Source organism: Sceloporus undulatus, chromosome 2 (genome assembly GCF_019175285.1).
Source record: "Sceloporus undulatus isolate JIND9_A2432 ecotype Alabama chromosome 2, SceUnd_v1.1, whole genome shotgun sequence".
Classification (NCBI taxonomy): Eukaryota; Metazoa; Chordata; class Lepidosauria; order Squamata; family Phrynosomatidae; genus Sceloporus; species Sceloporus undulatus.
The window spans coordinates 143,281,422-143,297,280 of NC_056523.1; the positions used below are offsets into that span (position 1 = coordinate 143,281,422).

The 15,859-nt window shown below is 39.4% G+C and overlaps 1 protein-coding gene across 1 annotated transcript in view; it reads left to right on the top strand.

Annotated features, from left to right (window-relative positions):
• Positions 1–1,406: 1,406 nt before the first annotated feature.
• Positions 1,407–15,859, top strand: part of CCDC57 (coiled-coil domain containing 57) — a 58,762-nt gene continuing 44,309 nt past the window's right edge. The window contains exons 1-8 of the mRNA XM_042447560.1: positions 1,407–1,521; positions 2,188–2,288; positions 2,494–2,902; positions 5,379–5,487; positions 6,771–6,872; positions 8,529–8,686; positions 10,018–10,092; positions 11,966–12,166. Coding sequence (XP_042303494.1) covers positions 2,264–2,288; positions 2,494–2,902; positions 5,379–5,487; positions 6,771–6,872; positions 8,529–8,686; positions 10,018–10,092; positions 11,966–12,166 — 1,079 coding nt within the window. The 5' untranslated portion in view covers positions 1,407–1,521; positions 2,188–2,263. The remainder of the gene's footprint in view (positions 1,522–2,187; positions 2,289–2,493; positions 2,903–5,378; positions 5,488–6,770; positions 6,873–8,528; positions 8,687–10,017; positions 10,093–11,965; positions 12,167–15,859) is intronic.

Here is a 15,859-nt window from a genome sequence, read left to right on the forward strand (position 1 = left end):
GGGGTTCTGCATCTTTGTAGGACCTAATTCAAAAAGTTGTGGAGCTTAATGACTTGAAGGTGAGATCCAGACTTTGCTGCACCTTTGAACTATGCCAGGGTAGTAGGAAGGCATATATATAGTCCTTATTTTGGCTTTCCCTTTGGCCTGCCCACATTTTCTTTCCTTCAGAAATAGACAGGAGAGAGTTAACAAGTATCCAGTTTCTCCTCTTCTCTCTGCTCTTGTCTCTCAGCAGTGCAGCAGAGAGCAATCTCTTTTTCATCTCTACCATATATAGTGCTACAACCTGCCCAGTCTCTTGAGAGTTTTCTAGCTTCTTATGAGACTTCCTAGAAGCAGGATTGCATAATTTCAAAGTCATGACCTTGGGAGTGGGGTTTTAGGTCAGTCTGTCACTCATATGTATCTCTGAATGAATGCATGGATCCTTAAAAAGGGGGCAAGGATGTATTCCTGCCCTGCTGTGGTGTTTTGCTTCTTGCACCATCAAGGGTAGGTGGCTGAGATGAAGACACAGCATCTGTATCATCCCCATATGGCTGGTAAGGGTAGAATCACAGACAGCAGTGATAAAGAAGGAGAGAGAAATTAATAAAACCCACCTTAGCAGAAAATTAAAACATCAAAGGTCCAAAACACATTGCAGAAATAATCCAGTTAGAGACTGCTTTAACTGCTGTGGTTCAATACTAGGGAATTCTGGTAACTGTAGTTTTGTGAGACATTGAGCATTCTCTGTCAGAGAGCTGTGATGCCACAATAAATTACAATTCCCCGGATCCGCTAACACTGAGCCAGGGCAGTTGAAACGGTCTCATACTGGACCAAAATTAATTTAAAATATTTGTAATAAAAAGGTCTTCTTGATTAAAAAATAGAGATATCATTCCACAAGTGGAGTGCCATACTTGAAAAGGTCTGCTCTATAACACCCTTTGGTGAAAAGGGCATTATAAATAAATGTTGTTTTTGTTTTTGTTGTTATAATCACTATCATCAGTCCATATTGTCTAACCTGTTAATATGGGAGAACATAGGCCTCAAATAAAGACCTTACTGTATAAGCAGATTCATATGAGAAGGGGTCAGGGCCCTGACTGCACAGGTCGAATAAAACATCCTCTCCCTGTTACCATGACAACAAGTCTGGCCGATGCAGGACACAGTCTCTGGTTCTGGTATGAGTTATCTGGACAATGTCTGCCAATTCAGCACTGAATTTGGTGTATACTCCCCTCCCCCTAAAATATATTTTGTAAAAAAATAATTTGTTTGCTCCAGAAAACCATTTGTTGTGATGCCGGTGGCTGTTTACAACACATCCCACTCTGCCACCTGACGCTGCCATAACAAGTCACTCACTCTGAGGTCATAACAAGACGCCCAGCCATGTGATCAACATTAAGTGCCTTTTTCTGAGCTCAAGAGCAAGCAACTTGCCACAGTAGTGGCAGCACCAAGTGGTACAGTGGGAATAAGATGCAAACAGCTGCCTGGCATTGCAACGGAAAGCCCCAGGTAAAGTGTGTGTGTGTGTGTGTGTGTGTGTCAGGGCAGCTCCGGAGCCAGAATATTAAATAATAAAGAAAAATAATAAATTATGTAACATAGTTTCAACCTCCTGCAATGTGAAGGTAACCTGGCTGCAACGTCTGTTAATCCATTGATTCCCAGGGTTGATTTGGCTGATATGGCTGGTTTTATGTTGTAAGCTGCAGTGGATGCTGTGGCAAGAAAAAGTGGAATATAAATTGAATAAAATGTAGAACTGATGAATCTATTGAAGCTTCCAATAAATCATTAGAGGCATCCCATGGGCAGCACACTGCAGTAGTCATTCCTGGATGTTAAGAGAATATGTTGCCTTTGGTTCAAAACACACTGCAGAAATAATCCAGTTTGAGACTGCTTTAACTGTCTAGGGTCAGTGCTAGGAAATCCTGGGAATTGTAGTTTATTGTGGCACCAGAGCTCTCTGACAGAGAAGGCTAAATGTCTCACAAAACTACACTTCCCAGAATTCCCTAGCATTGAGCCAGGGAAGTTAAAGTGGCCTCAAACTGGATTATTTCTGCAGTGTTTTGGACCTTTGTAAACTTATCAATGGTGTTCTTACCCATTGTATGTATACTTGATATAATCATCTCAGCTGTATATGATAATCATACATTCTACACTATATAGAGAGACCCGGCATGGTGTACTACTTTGAGCATTGGACTACGACTCTGGAGAGAAGGGTTCAAATTCCCACTTGGTCATGGAAACCCACTGGGAGTCTTTAGGTAAGTCACACTCCCTCAGCCTCTGAAGGAGGCATGGGCAAACCCCCTCTGAACAACTCTTGCCAGGAAAACCCTGTGATAGGTTGCCTGAGGGTCACCATTAATCGAAAATGATTTGAAGGCACACAGCAACATTATATGGAACTTGAGAAGAATGATGAAGACATTAATCTCTTGTCTAATTAACAATTCTTATCATTCTCAGATTCAACAATGCTATACACAGAGAAAGATTTACATGAAGTTCTTATTTATAAAGAGCAAGAACTGAAAGAACTACAAGCTCGTCAGATGAATATCCAGAAAACAGCAGTGCAAGAAACCCAAAAGCAACTTGAAGAAATGCTTAAGAAGTTCAACAGTTTAAAGGAAGATTTTACATATAATCTTAAAGTTCTTGAGGAAAGAGATAGAGAGCTGGAGCATTATGATAAATCATTCATGCAGCTTAAAATGGTTGAAAATGCCAAACAGGCAGAGGTTAGTGAGCTTAGAATACAAATAGTTAAGTTGGAAAAGGTACTTGCTCAGGAATCCAAAAAACAAGAGGCTCTACAATACCAATATCAACAAAAACTTAAAGAACACCAGTTAGAATTGAAGCAGCTTCACAGGTAAGATATGTCTGATGCTGTGTAAAAATTGCCTTTTCCAAATCTAGGACTTTTGTATTCAAAGACATAGCTGTATTAGTCTGGAATATCAGTATACAAAGGGATCTTGTAGTACCTTTGAGACTGAGGCCCAAAACACACTGCAGACATAATCCAGATGTGACTGCTTTATGTAACTGCCCTGGCTCCGTGCTAGGGTATCCTGGGAATTGTAGTTTATTGTGGCATCAGAGCTCTCTGATAGAGAAGGCTAAATGTCTCACAAAACTACAGTTCCCAGAATTCCCTAGCATTGAGCCAAGGCAGTTAAAGTGATCTCAAACTGGATTATTCCTGCAGTGTGTTTTGGACCTTACTCAGCTTCTTCAGAGGCATTATGTCTGGGAACAGATCTTTATAATCAAACTATGAATAGCCATAGAAATTTGAAATATGTGGGTATGGTGATGAGGTGACAAAGTCAGTTTTAACTATGGTTGTTGCGGCACCAAGGCAGGAGGAAAGATGGATAGTGGAGGAACTTTTGGAATATAGTGTGATGCTGGCTGGGAACCAGGAAGAAGATGTGATAAACTGATCAAGACAACCTCATGAGGCTAGGGTGTTTAGTGTTATACAGTGGGACCTTGGTATCCACAAGGATCCATTCCAGACCGCCATTAGATACAACAGGACTTCAGGTAAACCCCTGTTGTCCTCAAACAATGGGGCTTACCTGAAGTCCTTGGGATGGCAAGCCCACGGATAACACTACACTGCACTATTTGTAGTGTGCCAAGAAACCATTGTCTCTGCTCAACCCACTATTGATTGACTGGAATCTAGCATTGCTTAGCTACCAAACAATTCACTGTAAACTACTCTGTGCCTGTGTATTGGTTAAACCAGCACTCCCCAAACTATCTGATGTGGTGGACTGGCAGTTGCATTAGGGGCCAATGCCATGTTAGAATTGTATTGTTATGGAAAAGCAGTTGATGGTTCACAGGCTGACACCAGTCTAGCGGCCACCACTTTAAGTAGCGCTAGGTTAAACTGCAGTGCATACCTGTTACAGTAGATGTGTGGCCAGGCTAAATTTGTTATTAATTATAAATAAGCATTTATGGCAAACACAACGTGGCCTTTCATACCTTTGAATGCCACACGGTTTCACGTTGTAGTTCATAGAAACACCTATACATAGATGTGATATATGTGGAGTATACTCTATATGAGAAGCTAACATTTGTGAAAGTAGAGAACGAATGATAGTTACATGCATTTAGGACATGTCTGTGTCAGCTGGTATTCCTGTCTGGAGAACTTCTGGTGTCCTTTGCATCTCATCCAGGTAATTGATTTTTATTAGGAGTCTACTTCTAGGGAAAGATAATATCTCTTCTATAAAGTATTTGCCTATCCCATCATGATCCTGGATAGACATTTTAATAAAGTTTATTTGTGACTAGGTCTCTGTTCAAAAAGGAAATTCACAGTCTGGTTTGTCATTGCAGCTGGTATATGATCATCCTACTCCACCCCAGTGTTTCAAACCAACTTGAATATTCACAGGACCTCCATTATTTTTACTGAATTATGTTTTGCCAACAGGATCTATACAATGAGTAACTGATTAGAAATTATAAGTAATAGACACAAATTCCTTTTTAAAAAAAGTAATGGGAAAATACCAGTCTTCTGTTGATAATATTGTTGCAGTGTTTATAAAATACAGCAATGGTCTTGAAATGCATTGCTTTTTGTGAATTAATTTTATACAGTTGGCCCTCCGCATTTGCGGCTTTGACTTTTGCAGATCTGATTAATTACGGATTTGATTAATATGTTCTGTCTAGGAGATTAGTGAATGTGGAGGGTCCACCATTATTATTATTTGGGAAAAAGCAAAGTAAGGAGATGGCATGCAATTCTGTTGGTCTTTCCTCTCCTCATCATAGCAGATGAACCTCCAGTACGACATGGAGAGAATAATGGGTCATCTAGAGGTGAGAATGATCTACTCTGAGCAATGAGCTGTCAGTTAACCATCCCTATCTTAGAACTCCCGTGACTTTGCATAAGAATTTGATTGACAGATGAATAGGCTACCTCAAGCATGTCATGACTGGCCTTTTGTTGCCAGAGTTTGTTTTCCTCTGGTGTGTGCTAGAGAGTAAATATTTCCAGCTGACCAGTAATACTAATGGCCCCAGTGTACAATGTGTATGTCATACCAATATCTACAATATCATGATTTTGTACATAAACTAATAAGACTCTTTCCTACGGTGTCCATATCATTCCTCAGTTCTATCTCCTTTCTTCTTTTCTATCATCAAAGAGAGGGCAAGAAGGACAGATCATACATCAGATCTGGCATTAAAGCTGTTTCCCAGGAAACATAAAATTGTTCTCTAAATTACTGTTATTCATGCATTACTATAAATTCACTCTGGATTTTTTTAAAAAAATACTACTGAATTTTCATTTATAGTTCTAAAGACTCTGATATTAGCCTTCATCGTGAAGAGTATGAGAATATGAAACAGCAGTTGGAGAGAAGACTCCGGGAAGTAGAAGGTGAACTTGCTTTGCAAAGACAGGTACAAAAAGTTTGCTAAACTAATTGAATAGGAATGATTTTGTATGTTGTGTTTCTCACAGGAAAAAAAAGACAAAGAAATCTGCATTATACCTCAGTGTTGTAAATATACCCCTGTTGCATTCATTTAGAAATAGGCAAGTCTGCAGTTGGTTTACCATTCAAAATACTGTATCAGATAGTTTTTATCTTTTTGCTCTTCTTCCCACTCTGGCAGTCTCCCACTGGGAAAAATTGGTAGGATTGTGTGTAGTAAAATGAGATGGTGTAAAATTCTTGGGGGGAGAGAGCCAAACTGCTATGCTAAATTCACCAACCTTGAAATTTCAGGAAGGTCAGAACTATAAATCAAGACCAGCTTTAAGCAGTTGGAAAGGCTAAATAAACACTCCAGTTTCTGCCAGCAGTCATTACATCTCTGATTTCAGGGTTCTCTTCCTTTCAGCTTTGTGTGTAACATTAAAAGGACTGTCAACTGACTTGAGACATTTTAACTGATTGTTTGTTTACTTTTTATAATTATGTACTCCCTTATACTAATTGATTTCAGGGCAGTTAGCAGTTATATCTTAAATTCCCAATGTCACCACTGCCTAGTGGATGCTATTGGTTGTTTGCATCCAAACAACCTGGAGGTGGGGACAGGCATTGGTTGCAGAAGGTGGGTATAGCTCTCTGAAGTCCCAAGGGACCAGATACATCCCCTAGATATCTGGATGTTGCCCACCCCTGTATTATGCTAACTTTCTGGAATCAAAACACTTGTAAGACAAACACCTTAGCTTATACCCTTCTCAGTTAAATGTGGCCTGAATTAACTAATAAGATAAATATATAGACAGTTTAAAAGCCCCCCAGTCTCTCCATCTAATGTGAAAATGGGACCTAATGCAAATGTTATAGTGCTCTTTTTCTTATATGACTATCTTGAAGACATATAATTTAATCTTTGGGGTTGAGGTCTTTAAACAGAGGCTGGATGGCCATCTGTTGGGAATGCTTTGATTTAGTCAACTCTATGATTCTGTAATTCTAGATTTCCTGCATGACTGGATGGCCCTTGCAGTCTCTTCCAATTCTATGATTCTATACCCAATTAATGCTTGCAGACCCAATTTCCATAAATGCCTCTCTTTCACATTTTTATGTATGGAAAGTCAAAATTATTCATTATGTTTTTCAAATGCCTTATTTTCCTGTTCATGGATCCTGTGAGCCTTATTTGCATTTCAATGTTAATATCAGAATTCAATATTACATACAATTTTTTATGTTCTGTTTCAGGAGCTGCTAGTGGAATTTGATGCAGAAATGAAAAAGAGAGAATATGAGTTTCGTCTGAAAGCAGATGAAATGAGCAATTTAGTTCTATCTCATGAGCTTAAGGTAACTGTGCCTTTAAAGTGTGAAATACACACAGTAGTGTGTTAAGAACAAATCAGTAAGCTTTGCTACAACTCTTAATTCATTTATTCTTTGATTACTGGAACTCATAGATAGACATTCCAGTGACCAATATGAACTGAACAGTTTAAGGAAAAGATTCCCGAGAAGATAACACTTTCCTTATTGACCCAACCTATATTTGCCATTAAATAGATACTCTCTATTTCAAATGGGATTGGGATAAGAAAGGAGGCATTTTTAATTCTTTTTTACTTCAAATGTGAAAATGTCTACAGCTGACATTGATGCAGTAGTTACTTTTGCACTGAGGGAGATAATTTCATTAATAATTTACTGAAAATATATTTGCACACAAACATAATAAATAACTTGCCCACTAGCTAGACCATCCAGGGCATATGGTTCTTTTAGTTACTCCATCAGAAACGATAACAAAAATATTTTTGTAAATACTGTTTCAACTTTTCAGTTGATTTTCTATGCAATTATTTCTAGGATTGCAGTTTTATTTTTAAAAAGTAGGAAAAATGTAAATGCACATGTGCACACACACAAACCTGTGGAAAACAATGCATGAAGAGATGACATGTTTTGCTATGCTGTGAAGGCTCTAAAGATACCTTGGGCCCCAATCACATGGGCCAAAAGCATTGACTTTGGGCTGATCTAGTGACGTGGTGTACAGATGACACACATTTCCAGATTGGGCCAAAGTTGCACCATGGCAGGTGGCCTATGGCCTCTGGCAAAAGGAGCACAAAAAAGCGCCCTGTGCTGGTGGCCCTTTCAGACCGGGATGGTGCCCAGCCTCAGTATCATGGCGTCTGTTCGCTGCAGTCCCACGCCAAACAGGGAGTGACCTGCCAGTCTGCTTGACCCCTTTGTCTTCAAAGTATTTTCATGGTTCCCCAAATATTATTAAGATTTTTGAATGAACGTGGAGATGCTGGTGACATGTAGACTCTTTCCATTTAAAGATTCCTCCCCCCCCCCCCCCGGCCATTTAGAAAGCATCAGTTCAGACTCTGACAAAATTTTGTGCCAAACCATGATTTGCACTAATTCTCATTTAACCCAAAGCCTAGTTTAAAGTTCCAAATATAAATACACATTCTAGCTTTGAGGGGCTTGCTTGTTTTCATTTTCCACTTGGTTGGCTGACCAAATATTTCAAGAAAAGGTTTTTTTCATTGTTACAATTATGTTCAACAGTTAGACAGTTTTGATTTTTGAAATGATAACATTACTAAACTGGATAGTTATTTTTCAGATCCTTTATGAAAAGTGATGTGTATTCTATCTTTGTGTTTGTAAAGTATGGTAACCTTGCAAATTAACTGTGGCTGCATCTGTACTGCAGAAATAATCCAGTTTGACACCACTTTATTGGTCATGGCTCAGTGTGATGGAATTCTGGGAATTGTAGTTTGTTGCAGCTCCAGAGTTCTCTGACAGAGTACTCTCACAAAACAATCATCCTTATTATTCAATCGCATTGAGCCATGGTGTCAAACTGGTTTATTTCTGCAGTGCATATACACCCTTTATGACAGATATGATAGCCTATTCCATAATTTCAGGTTTGATGGGGGAAAGGATTAATTGTTTATGTATTTTGTTCTTCTCCTTTGAAAGGTTAAGTTATTGACCAAGGAACTGGAGGCTTTGAAAGAAGCTGGGATAAAAGCAGCAGAATCATTGAAAATGGCAGAAACAACTAACTTGGAGCTGCAGAAAGAAATCAAATCTAAAGACTGGGAAATAAAGGATCTTGCAGCTCTGAAAGATATGCAGTACTGTACCATTCCATGGAGAATAAAGAGGCGTTTTGTTTTAGCTCACTTCTTCCTAATTCTTCCCACTTCATTCTTAATCCAGTTATAATGGGTATCAGAGTACAATTCATGCTTGTTGTTGCTCTTGAGCAGGGGTAGGCAACAGTTTTGACCCGGGGGCCGGGTTGCTGTCCCTCAGACAACTGGGGAGCCGAAGCCAAAAAATAAATAATTAAAAATTAAAAAAAATGTAAATTAAATAAATAAACTGGGACAACAAATGTAGGACAACATTTTCAAATGGTGGACACTTTTTTTAAAAAAGTGGAGGACACGCAAAAAAAATGCTGATTTTAAAAAAATGTTAATATAAATGCATGTTTCTGAGGCGTCTATAGGCAATTGCCCCCCTTGCCCCTGCGTGCGAGAGGCCAAAGGCCCCGGCGGCAATCAGTGGCAGGACCAGGCTGGGCCCGGTCCCAAAGCCTCGCCGGGCCGCATGTGGCCCGCGGGCCGCAGGTTGCCTACCCCTGCTCTTGAGGGTCACATCTGACATATCAGTGGCTCAAACTGCAGCATAATATAGTCTAAAGCTGTGTAGTGTTGATTTCCAGCATCTGTATTTCTCTGCTGCTTTAATCTCTACCAAATTAGATATGAATCAGGTGTTTAATCATCAGGGAATTATCTTTACTCCATGTCAAAATACTGTCCTAGTATACCTATCAGTGGCCTTGAGCAGATGGGGCAAAAGGGATGGCCAGAGGCTCCTCGTTCAGCACGGGACCATGGCGGTAAGATGCTGCGGTCCTGAGGTCATGCACTGCCAAATTGCTGGCAAGGAGCTCTTCTTTTGCACTCCATTTTGTGCCAGGTTTGGACTGTCTTAAGCAGCTGCGGAGCGGCTTCAGGCCAAGCAGGGGGGCGTACGTCATCTGAACGCCACGCTCCCGGATTGTCCCGAAGGCGGTGCTTTTTACCCGTCGGTTTGAAGCCGTTGTGAATTTTTTTTCTCCTGTTACTTACTGGTGTACTTCTTGTTGACTTGCCTTTTCTAAAATGATATATTTGCAATCCTATCCATGTCAACTCACAATTAAGTCCAATGTGAGGAAGCTCATAGATAATTGGACTGTAACTCCTATGAAACCGAGCCTCTGCAGTCAGTAGTGTGGAGTGATGGGAACTGTAGTCCAACAACATTTAAGGGCCACATAGTGCCCATCTATAATATCTGATTTTTTCAACCATTATTGAAAATAATTGTTCAGATCTTATTTCCTTTCTGACCAGGTGAACGTTTTGAATCCTGACTCCTACTATGTTTTTAAATTTTTCTTCCAATATAGGATACGGGACTTAGAAAGCAAGCTTGATTCAGTACAGATGAGTTGGAGAAAAGAAAAAGAAATATTTGAGCAAAAGTAAGTTTTAATACATGCCCTTTCATTTTAAATATACTGTGCTTTTTGTAAGTACTAATTTAATTAAAGGTGGAGATTGCTGCAGATAGCCACATGGTGTTTTGATAAGACTGAAGGATTTTTTCTCCTGTTAGATAGAAAAAACAATACTAGTTTTTTTTTTACCTTACCTGGTAGAAAAACATATTTCCTGCATTAACATTATCATTTGAATGATAGTACCCTCCCTACATCAGCTGCTTCCTTTATCTACTGACATTGTTAGAGTTAGCATTGATTTAATGTGATTAGAAAAAAAAGATCTCTAGTTAAGTTGGGCTAGCCTCCATTTAACGTCTCCCAGTGATACGAGAGCCTTTAGGGCTGAAGGGCGGGGTATAAATACCGCAAATAAATAAATAAATAGTTTCTTGCCTAGGCAATCGTACGCAGTCACTTGTTTTGAATGTACAGTCCTCTGACTTCTATCTAATCCTCTTAGAAGCACATTTATAAAAGTATGAAAACTATAAGCCCATTGTGTCTTTGTCTGTGTGCTTTAATTGCTTTTTAAACTAGAGCTTTTCAAAAACAGGTGGTAATTTAGCATTAGGATCTCACCAGAGAAAAGGTGCACTAGGTGCAGATAGTTAACCTTAACTCCTTATTTAGTGGTGAAGGATGATGGAAGTTACAGTCCATAAACATCTGAAGAACCACTTGCTTTCCCCATCCCTACTTTAGCTAAGGGATATATGGGAAAGAGGGTGAATATGAAGCTTCTTGTTGGAGTCTTCTGCTGCATAAAAAGATTGTTTCCTCTGATAGCATCTCCCTACCCTTGACATAAGTGCCCTTCAGTTTTTCACTTTCTGAAAATCTAAAGTCAAAATAATCATATACGAAAAACCATAAGGCCTATAGAAATTATGTTCACTATAAGAATAAAATAGCATAAGAAGCTTCTAAGAATGTATTTCTTCCCAAAATCTTTCAATATAGACAAACTTTTATAGAGAAGCTAGCAGGCAAATAGCAGAATCTCGTGTGTGTGTGTATGTGTTTATTTCATTTATATCCTGCCTTTCTCCACGAAGGGACCCAAGGCGGCATATATGTGTGTGTATGTGTGTGTGTTCAGTTGACTTTGGTAGATTTATGATATCAAATAATCTATTTTGAAGATTTTGCATAGCATCATTTTAAAATCCCATTTAATTCTATAAAAACACACACACACACACACCTCTCTCAATTTGGGAGTCTAGACACATGAACTAATTACAGATTACTCATGCATTGGTGGTGGTTGCTGCTGTGATGAGGGCAAATGCCTAGAGTTAGCATTGATTTAATGTGATTAGAAAAAAAAGATCTCTAGTTAAGTTGGGCTAGCCTCCATTTAACGTCTCCCAGTGATACGAGATTTAAATTTTGATCATAACTGCTGGTTGAGCAGACCACTCTTGACAACTTCAAGAGCTGACTGAAAATGCAGTCATTCACTTGGCCAAGCACCTAAGGAAAATTGGCACTGGGTTTGCTCCACTGAGTTGCTCATAGGGTAACCAGATGGAAAACAATCCTGCACTTTCAGTAGGTGTGCAGCAGAGAGAATTGTAGTTACCCCTTGTGACATTCTGTCTTTTACACAACTATTAAATATACAGAAGACTTTTTCTATTTTGCAACTGACCACCTAAGTTACACAATAACACCTAGAGAACTGGTGTGAGCATCAAAGTTGTTTTTTGAACTGGAGAATAACCACATCAAAACAAAGCAAATCATGTGCAAGATGGGAAATGGTTTATAGATTTTTTTTCCAGGAGCAAAATACTTGCAGCATCCCAAAGAGAATAATGCTTTTTATAATATAAACTTTTTTTAAAAGACATGCAGCAGTAGATCACTTTGCCAGAGAAAAGGATGCAATGCTTTGTTCAGTGAAAGAGGCTCATGCAGAACAAAAACATAAATGGGAAAATCAAATCCGAGAATTGCATATACATAATGAAACTTTAGACATGGAATTACGTCGGGCTGAATGGAGGCATAAAGATCATTTGAGAGAAAAAGATGCTGTCATTGAAAAGTGAGTATGAGTTAATTTGTCTTGAATTTGGCTTATTAACTTCTTTTATCAGGATCCACATGAGGATATCATCCACTTGTATGCACTGAAACACACATTTTTATGCCTGAATATTTATTTTAAGTTGATGATAACATGTCAAAAGAAATCAAAAATATAGCTCTGTTAGTCTGTAGAATGTTGTAGAGAGATCTTGCAGCACCTTTGAGACTAACTGAAAGAAAGAAATTGGCAGCATGAGCTTTTGTAGACTACTGACTTTTGTCTACAAAAGCTCATGCTGCCAATTTCTTTCTTTCAGTTAGTCTCAAAGGTGCTACAAGATCTCTCTACAACTACGTCAAAAGAAAGGTGATAACATGTCAGAGAAAGGAGTCTCATCTGTATATAGCTATGGTGTTCTATTTTCCTGGGTAGACACACAAAATAATATTTGTAAATATTTGGGGTAAAAATTAGATTTTGATAACATAACAAAAATAAAAGAAACATAAATTAGACTCATGGAAACTAAAGTTGTTTGATTTTAAAAGCTTGTGTGGTGAACTATGGCAAGACTTGTTTCCATTTTTTTATTGGAATATACTGTAATTGTTTAGAGCATCTACCCCTCATTCCCTTCAAAACCCCCCCCCCCACTCCACAGAGGAAAATAACATGTACCTTGCACAGCCATTGTGACCTATAGTAGCTGAGAACTCATCTGGTGAAGACTCAGTCTCCTTACATGTAGCAAGTGCTAAGTGCTCTAATACTTATCATGCAATTATAATGTTGGAAGAAACCAAAAAGGCCATCCAGTCCAACTCCCCTCCAAGACTTAGATGGAGTTCCTCTTTAAGCAGCATTAATGAGTAATACATCTAACTCATCTGTGCAAACCTCATCTATGACCTCGCTGATAAACAGAGCATCTATGCTTTGGGTTCAGGATTTTTTCATCAACCAAGTGGAAAATGCTTTCGCAGGTCTCTTTTAAAAATGTATACAGCCTTATACATATAGAGAAGACATGCCCCTGTTTGTGTATTATCCATGACTTGCTTGTTGATGCTATTGTTATTGTCTGATGTTGGATATTTTATTGTTTTTAGCTGTTTGTAATTGAATTTTTTGTAAACATTTTGTGCTTTTATTTAGTTTGTAACCCTGCTTCGATCCACTGGGAGAGGCGGGGAAACATAAATAAAAAATTATTATTATTATTATTATTATTATTATTATTGTTATCCTTTGTAGCAGATGCTTGTTTCTGCTCCTTCAGTTTTTGCCTCTGCATTAGCCAGAGGATCTGTTTGGCTCAATTGGAATAAGGATTCACAAGACATCCTCATCAAGACCAGGGATCAAACGAAAGCCAAGCCTTCTATACAAAAGAAGGAGGTAAACAACCATCTCAGTCCTTTTGTTCCTTTCACCCCTTTTCCTACCTTAGGGGTTTTGATACTTTAAGGCCATCTGGAGAAGATCTCACTTCCCATTCCACTCACAAAGAAGGCCTAATCAAGCCCCTAAGTAAGGACACTAACCACCAAGGAATAAGAAAACCTTGTGACTCTCATACACATCAGATAGGAGGAAAGCTCTCCTTTTTCCTACATGCCTGGGAGGTCTCCACGTCAAACAGGCGGGCGTTGTGCATAATAAATGGGGGATACACCTTGGAGTTTTACCATATTCCTAAGGAACTGTTTTTTATACTCTCCAACATTAATGTCTCACACAAATGGCCTAGCAGTCCAACAAGCCAGATCCCATTAACTAGAACAGAGAACCATAGAATTTATACTTCCTAATGACATCACCAGGGTCTATCCTATTCTGTTTATCATTCCCAAAAAGTTTTGGACCTAAAATTCATGAATAAATTAATAAAACAGAAAAAAATTCTGGATGGAGTCTTCAGACCATCCAGGGAACACCTTTTCCCCAGGAGACCTCCTCTTCTCTATAGACCTCAAAGAAACCTATTTTCATGTCCTTACATGAAAAGAGCTTTCATGTTTCCTCACAAAAATACTTTCATCTTTGTTACTGCAACATCCATTACCAATTCAAAGCACTTTCTTTTGGTTTGGGTTTGACTCCCCAGGGCATATGCCAAGTTGATCATAGTGCCCATAGACCTATTGAGATTACAAGGAACACACATCTTCCTGTACCTCAACAATCTCCTTGTAAAAACCTCCCTTTAAGGAATAAAGCACACATTATTCATCACTCTCTCCATGCTAAAACAATGTGACTTTGTAATCAATGAGAAAAAGTGTCATCTTCCATTGCAGTGGCTTGTACACCTTGGAGCCCTTGTGGACACCAGAAAGGGGCACATATCTCCTTCTCCAGACAGAAGCCCTCTTTCTCAAATCAAAATACAGGGATCTCATGTCTCTTACCCATCTCCTGGGCTTCATGTTTTCTTGCATTCATTCCGACTATTGCAGGTGGTCAAACTTCATCTCCTGTTCCCTTATCTGTTGGAGTTCCCCAGGGCTCTGGGTCCCCTTCTGTTTTCTCTCTACACACTGTCCTTAGGTAAACTCATCAGCTCTTTTGGTTTTTCCTACCATCTGTATGCCTATGACACCCAGTTGTATCTTTCCACCCCTGACCTTTCTCCAAGGCTTGAACAACAAGTTTCGTCTTGCCTCACAGCTGTCTCACAGTGGATGCGCCATCGGTGTTTGAAGCTCAACATGTCCAAGATGGAGCTTCTTGTCTTTCCTCCTAAGCCCACCCTTCAACACTCCTTTTCTGTCTCTGTGGACAACATTTCTATTCAACCAGTCCAGCAAGCCCGCAGTCTTGGTTTTATCTTTGACTCTTCTCTGTCGTGTATCCCTCAGATCCAGACCACAGCCAAGGCTTGTAGATTCTTTTTGTACAATATTGCTAAAATCCGACCATATCTCTCCGCCTCTACTGCCAAGATCCTGGTCCATGCCCTAGTGATCTCACGACTTGATTACTGTAACATCCTTCTGACAGGGCTTCCTCTTTCTCACCTCCGTCTTTTAATTTCTGTCCAGCATTCAGCTGCACACGTTATCACATCCGCCCACCGCTGTGACCATATCTCTCCTGTGTTGGCATCCCTTCACTGGCTCCCCCTCCCTTTCCGCATTCAGTATAAGCTCCTGCTGTCGACAGTTAAAGCCCTCCATGGACTGGCCCCTCCTTACTTATCAGACCTTATTTCTCCTCACCTTCCCACCAGGGCCCTCCGTTCTGGTAGTCAAGGTCGGTTGTCCCAGCCCAGGATTTCCTCTGCCCCATCTCGGATTTGCCCCTTTTCACTCGCTGCCTCTCACTCCTGGAACCTTATTTGCCCGCGAACAAGAGCCATTACTTCTTTAACCAGCTTCAAAACGGAGTTGAAGACCATCCTGTTCAGGGCAGTGTTCCCAGGCATTGCATAATTGTCACTTGCTATTTGATGTTCTTTTGTTGCCTGTTTTATTGAATCATTCCTATATTGCTATGTATTTTATATGTATTATCCTACTAGAGAAGCCCCTTCCCCACCACCACTCCCTTTGTGTCGTGTCTTTTTAGATTGTAAGCCTGAGGGCAGGGAACCATCCAATTAAAAAGATTGTATGTACAGCGCTGTGTAAATTTACAGCGCTTTATAAATAAAGGTTAATAATAATAATAATAATAATAATAATAATAATAATAATAATAATAATA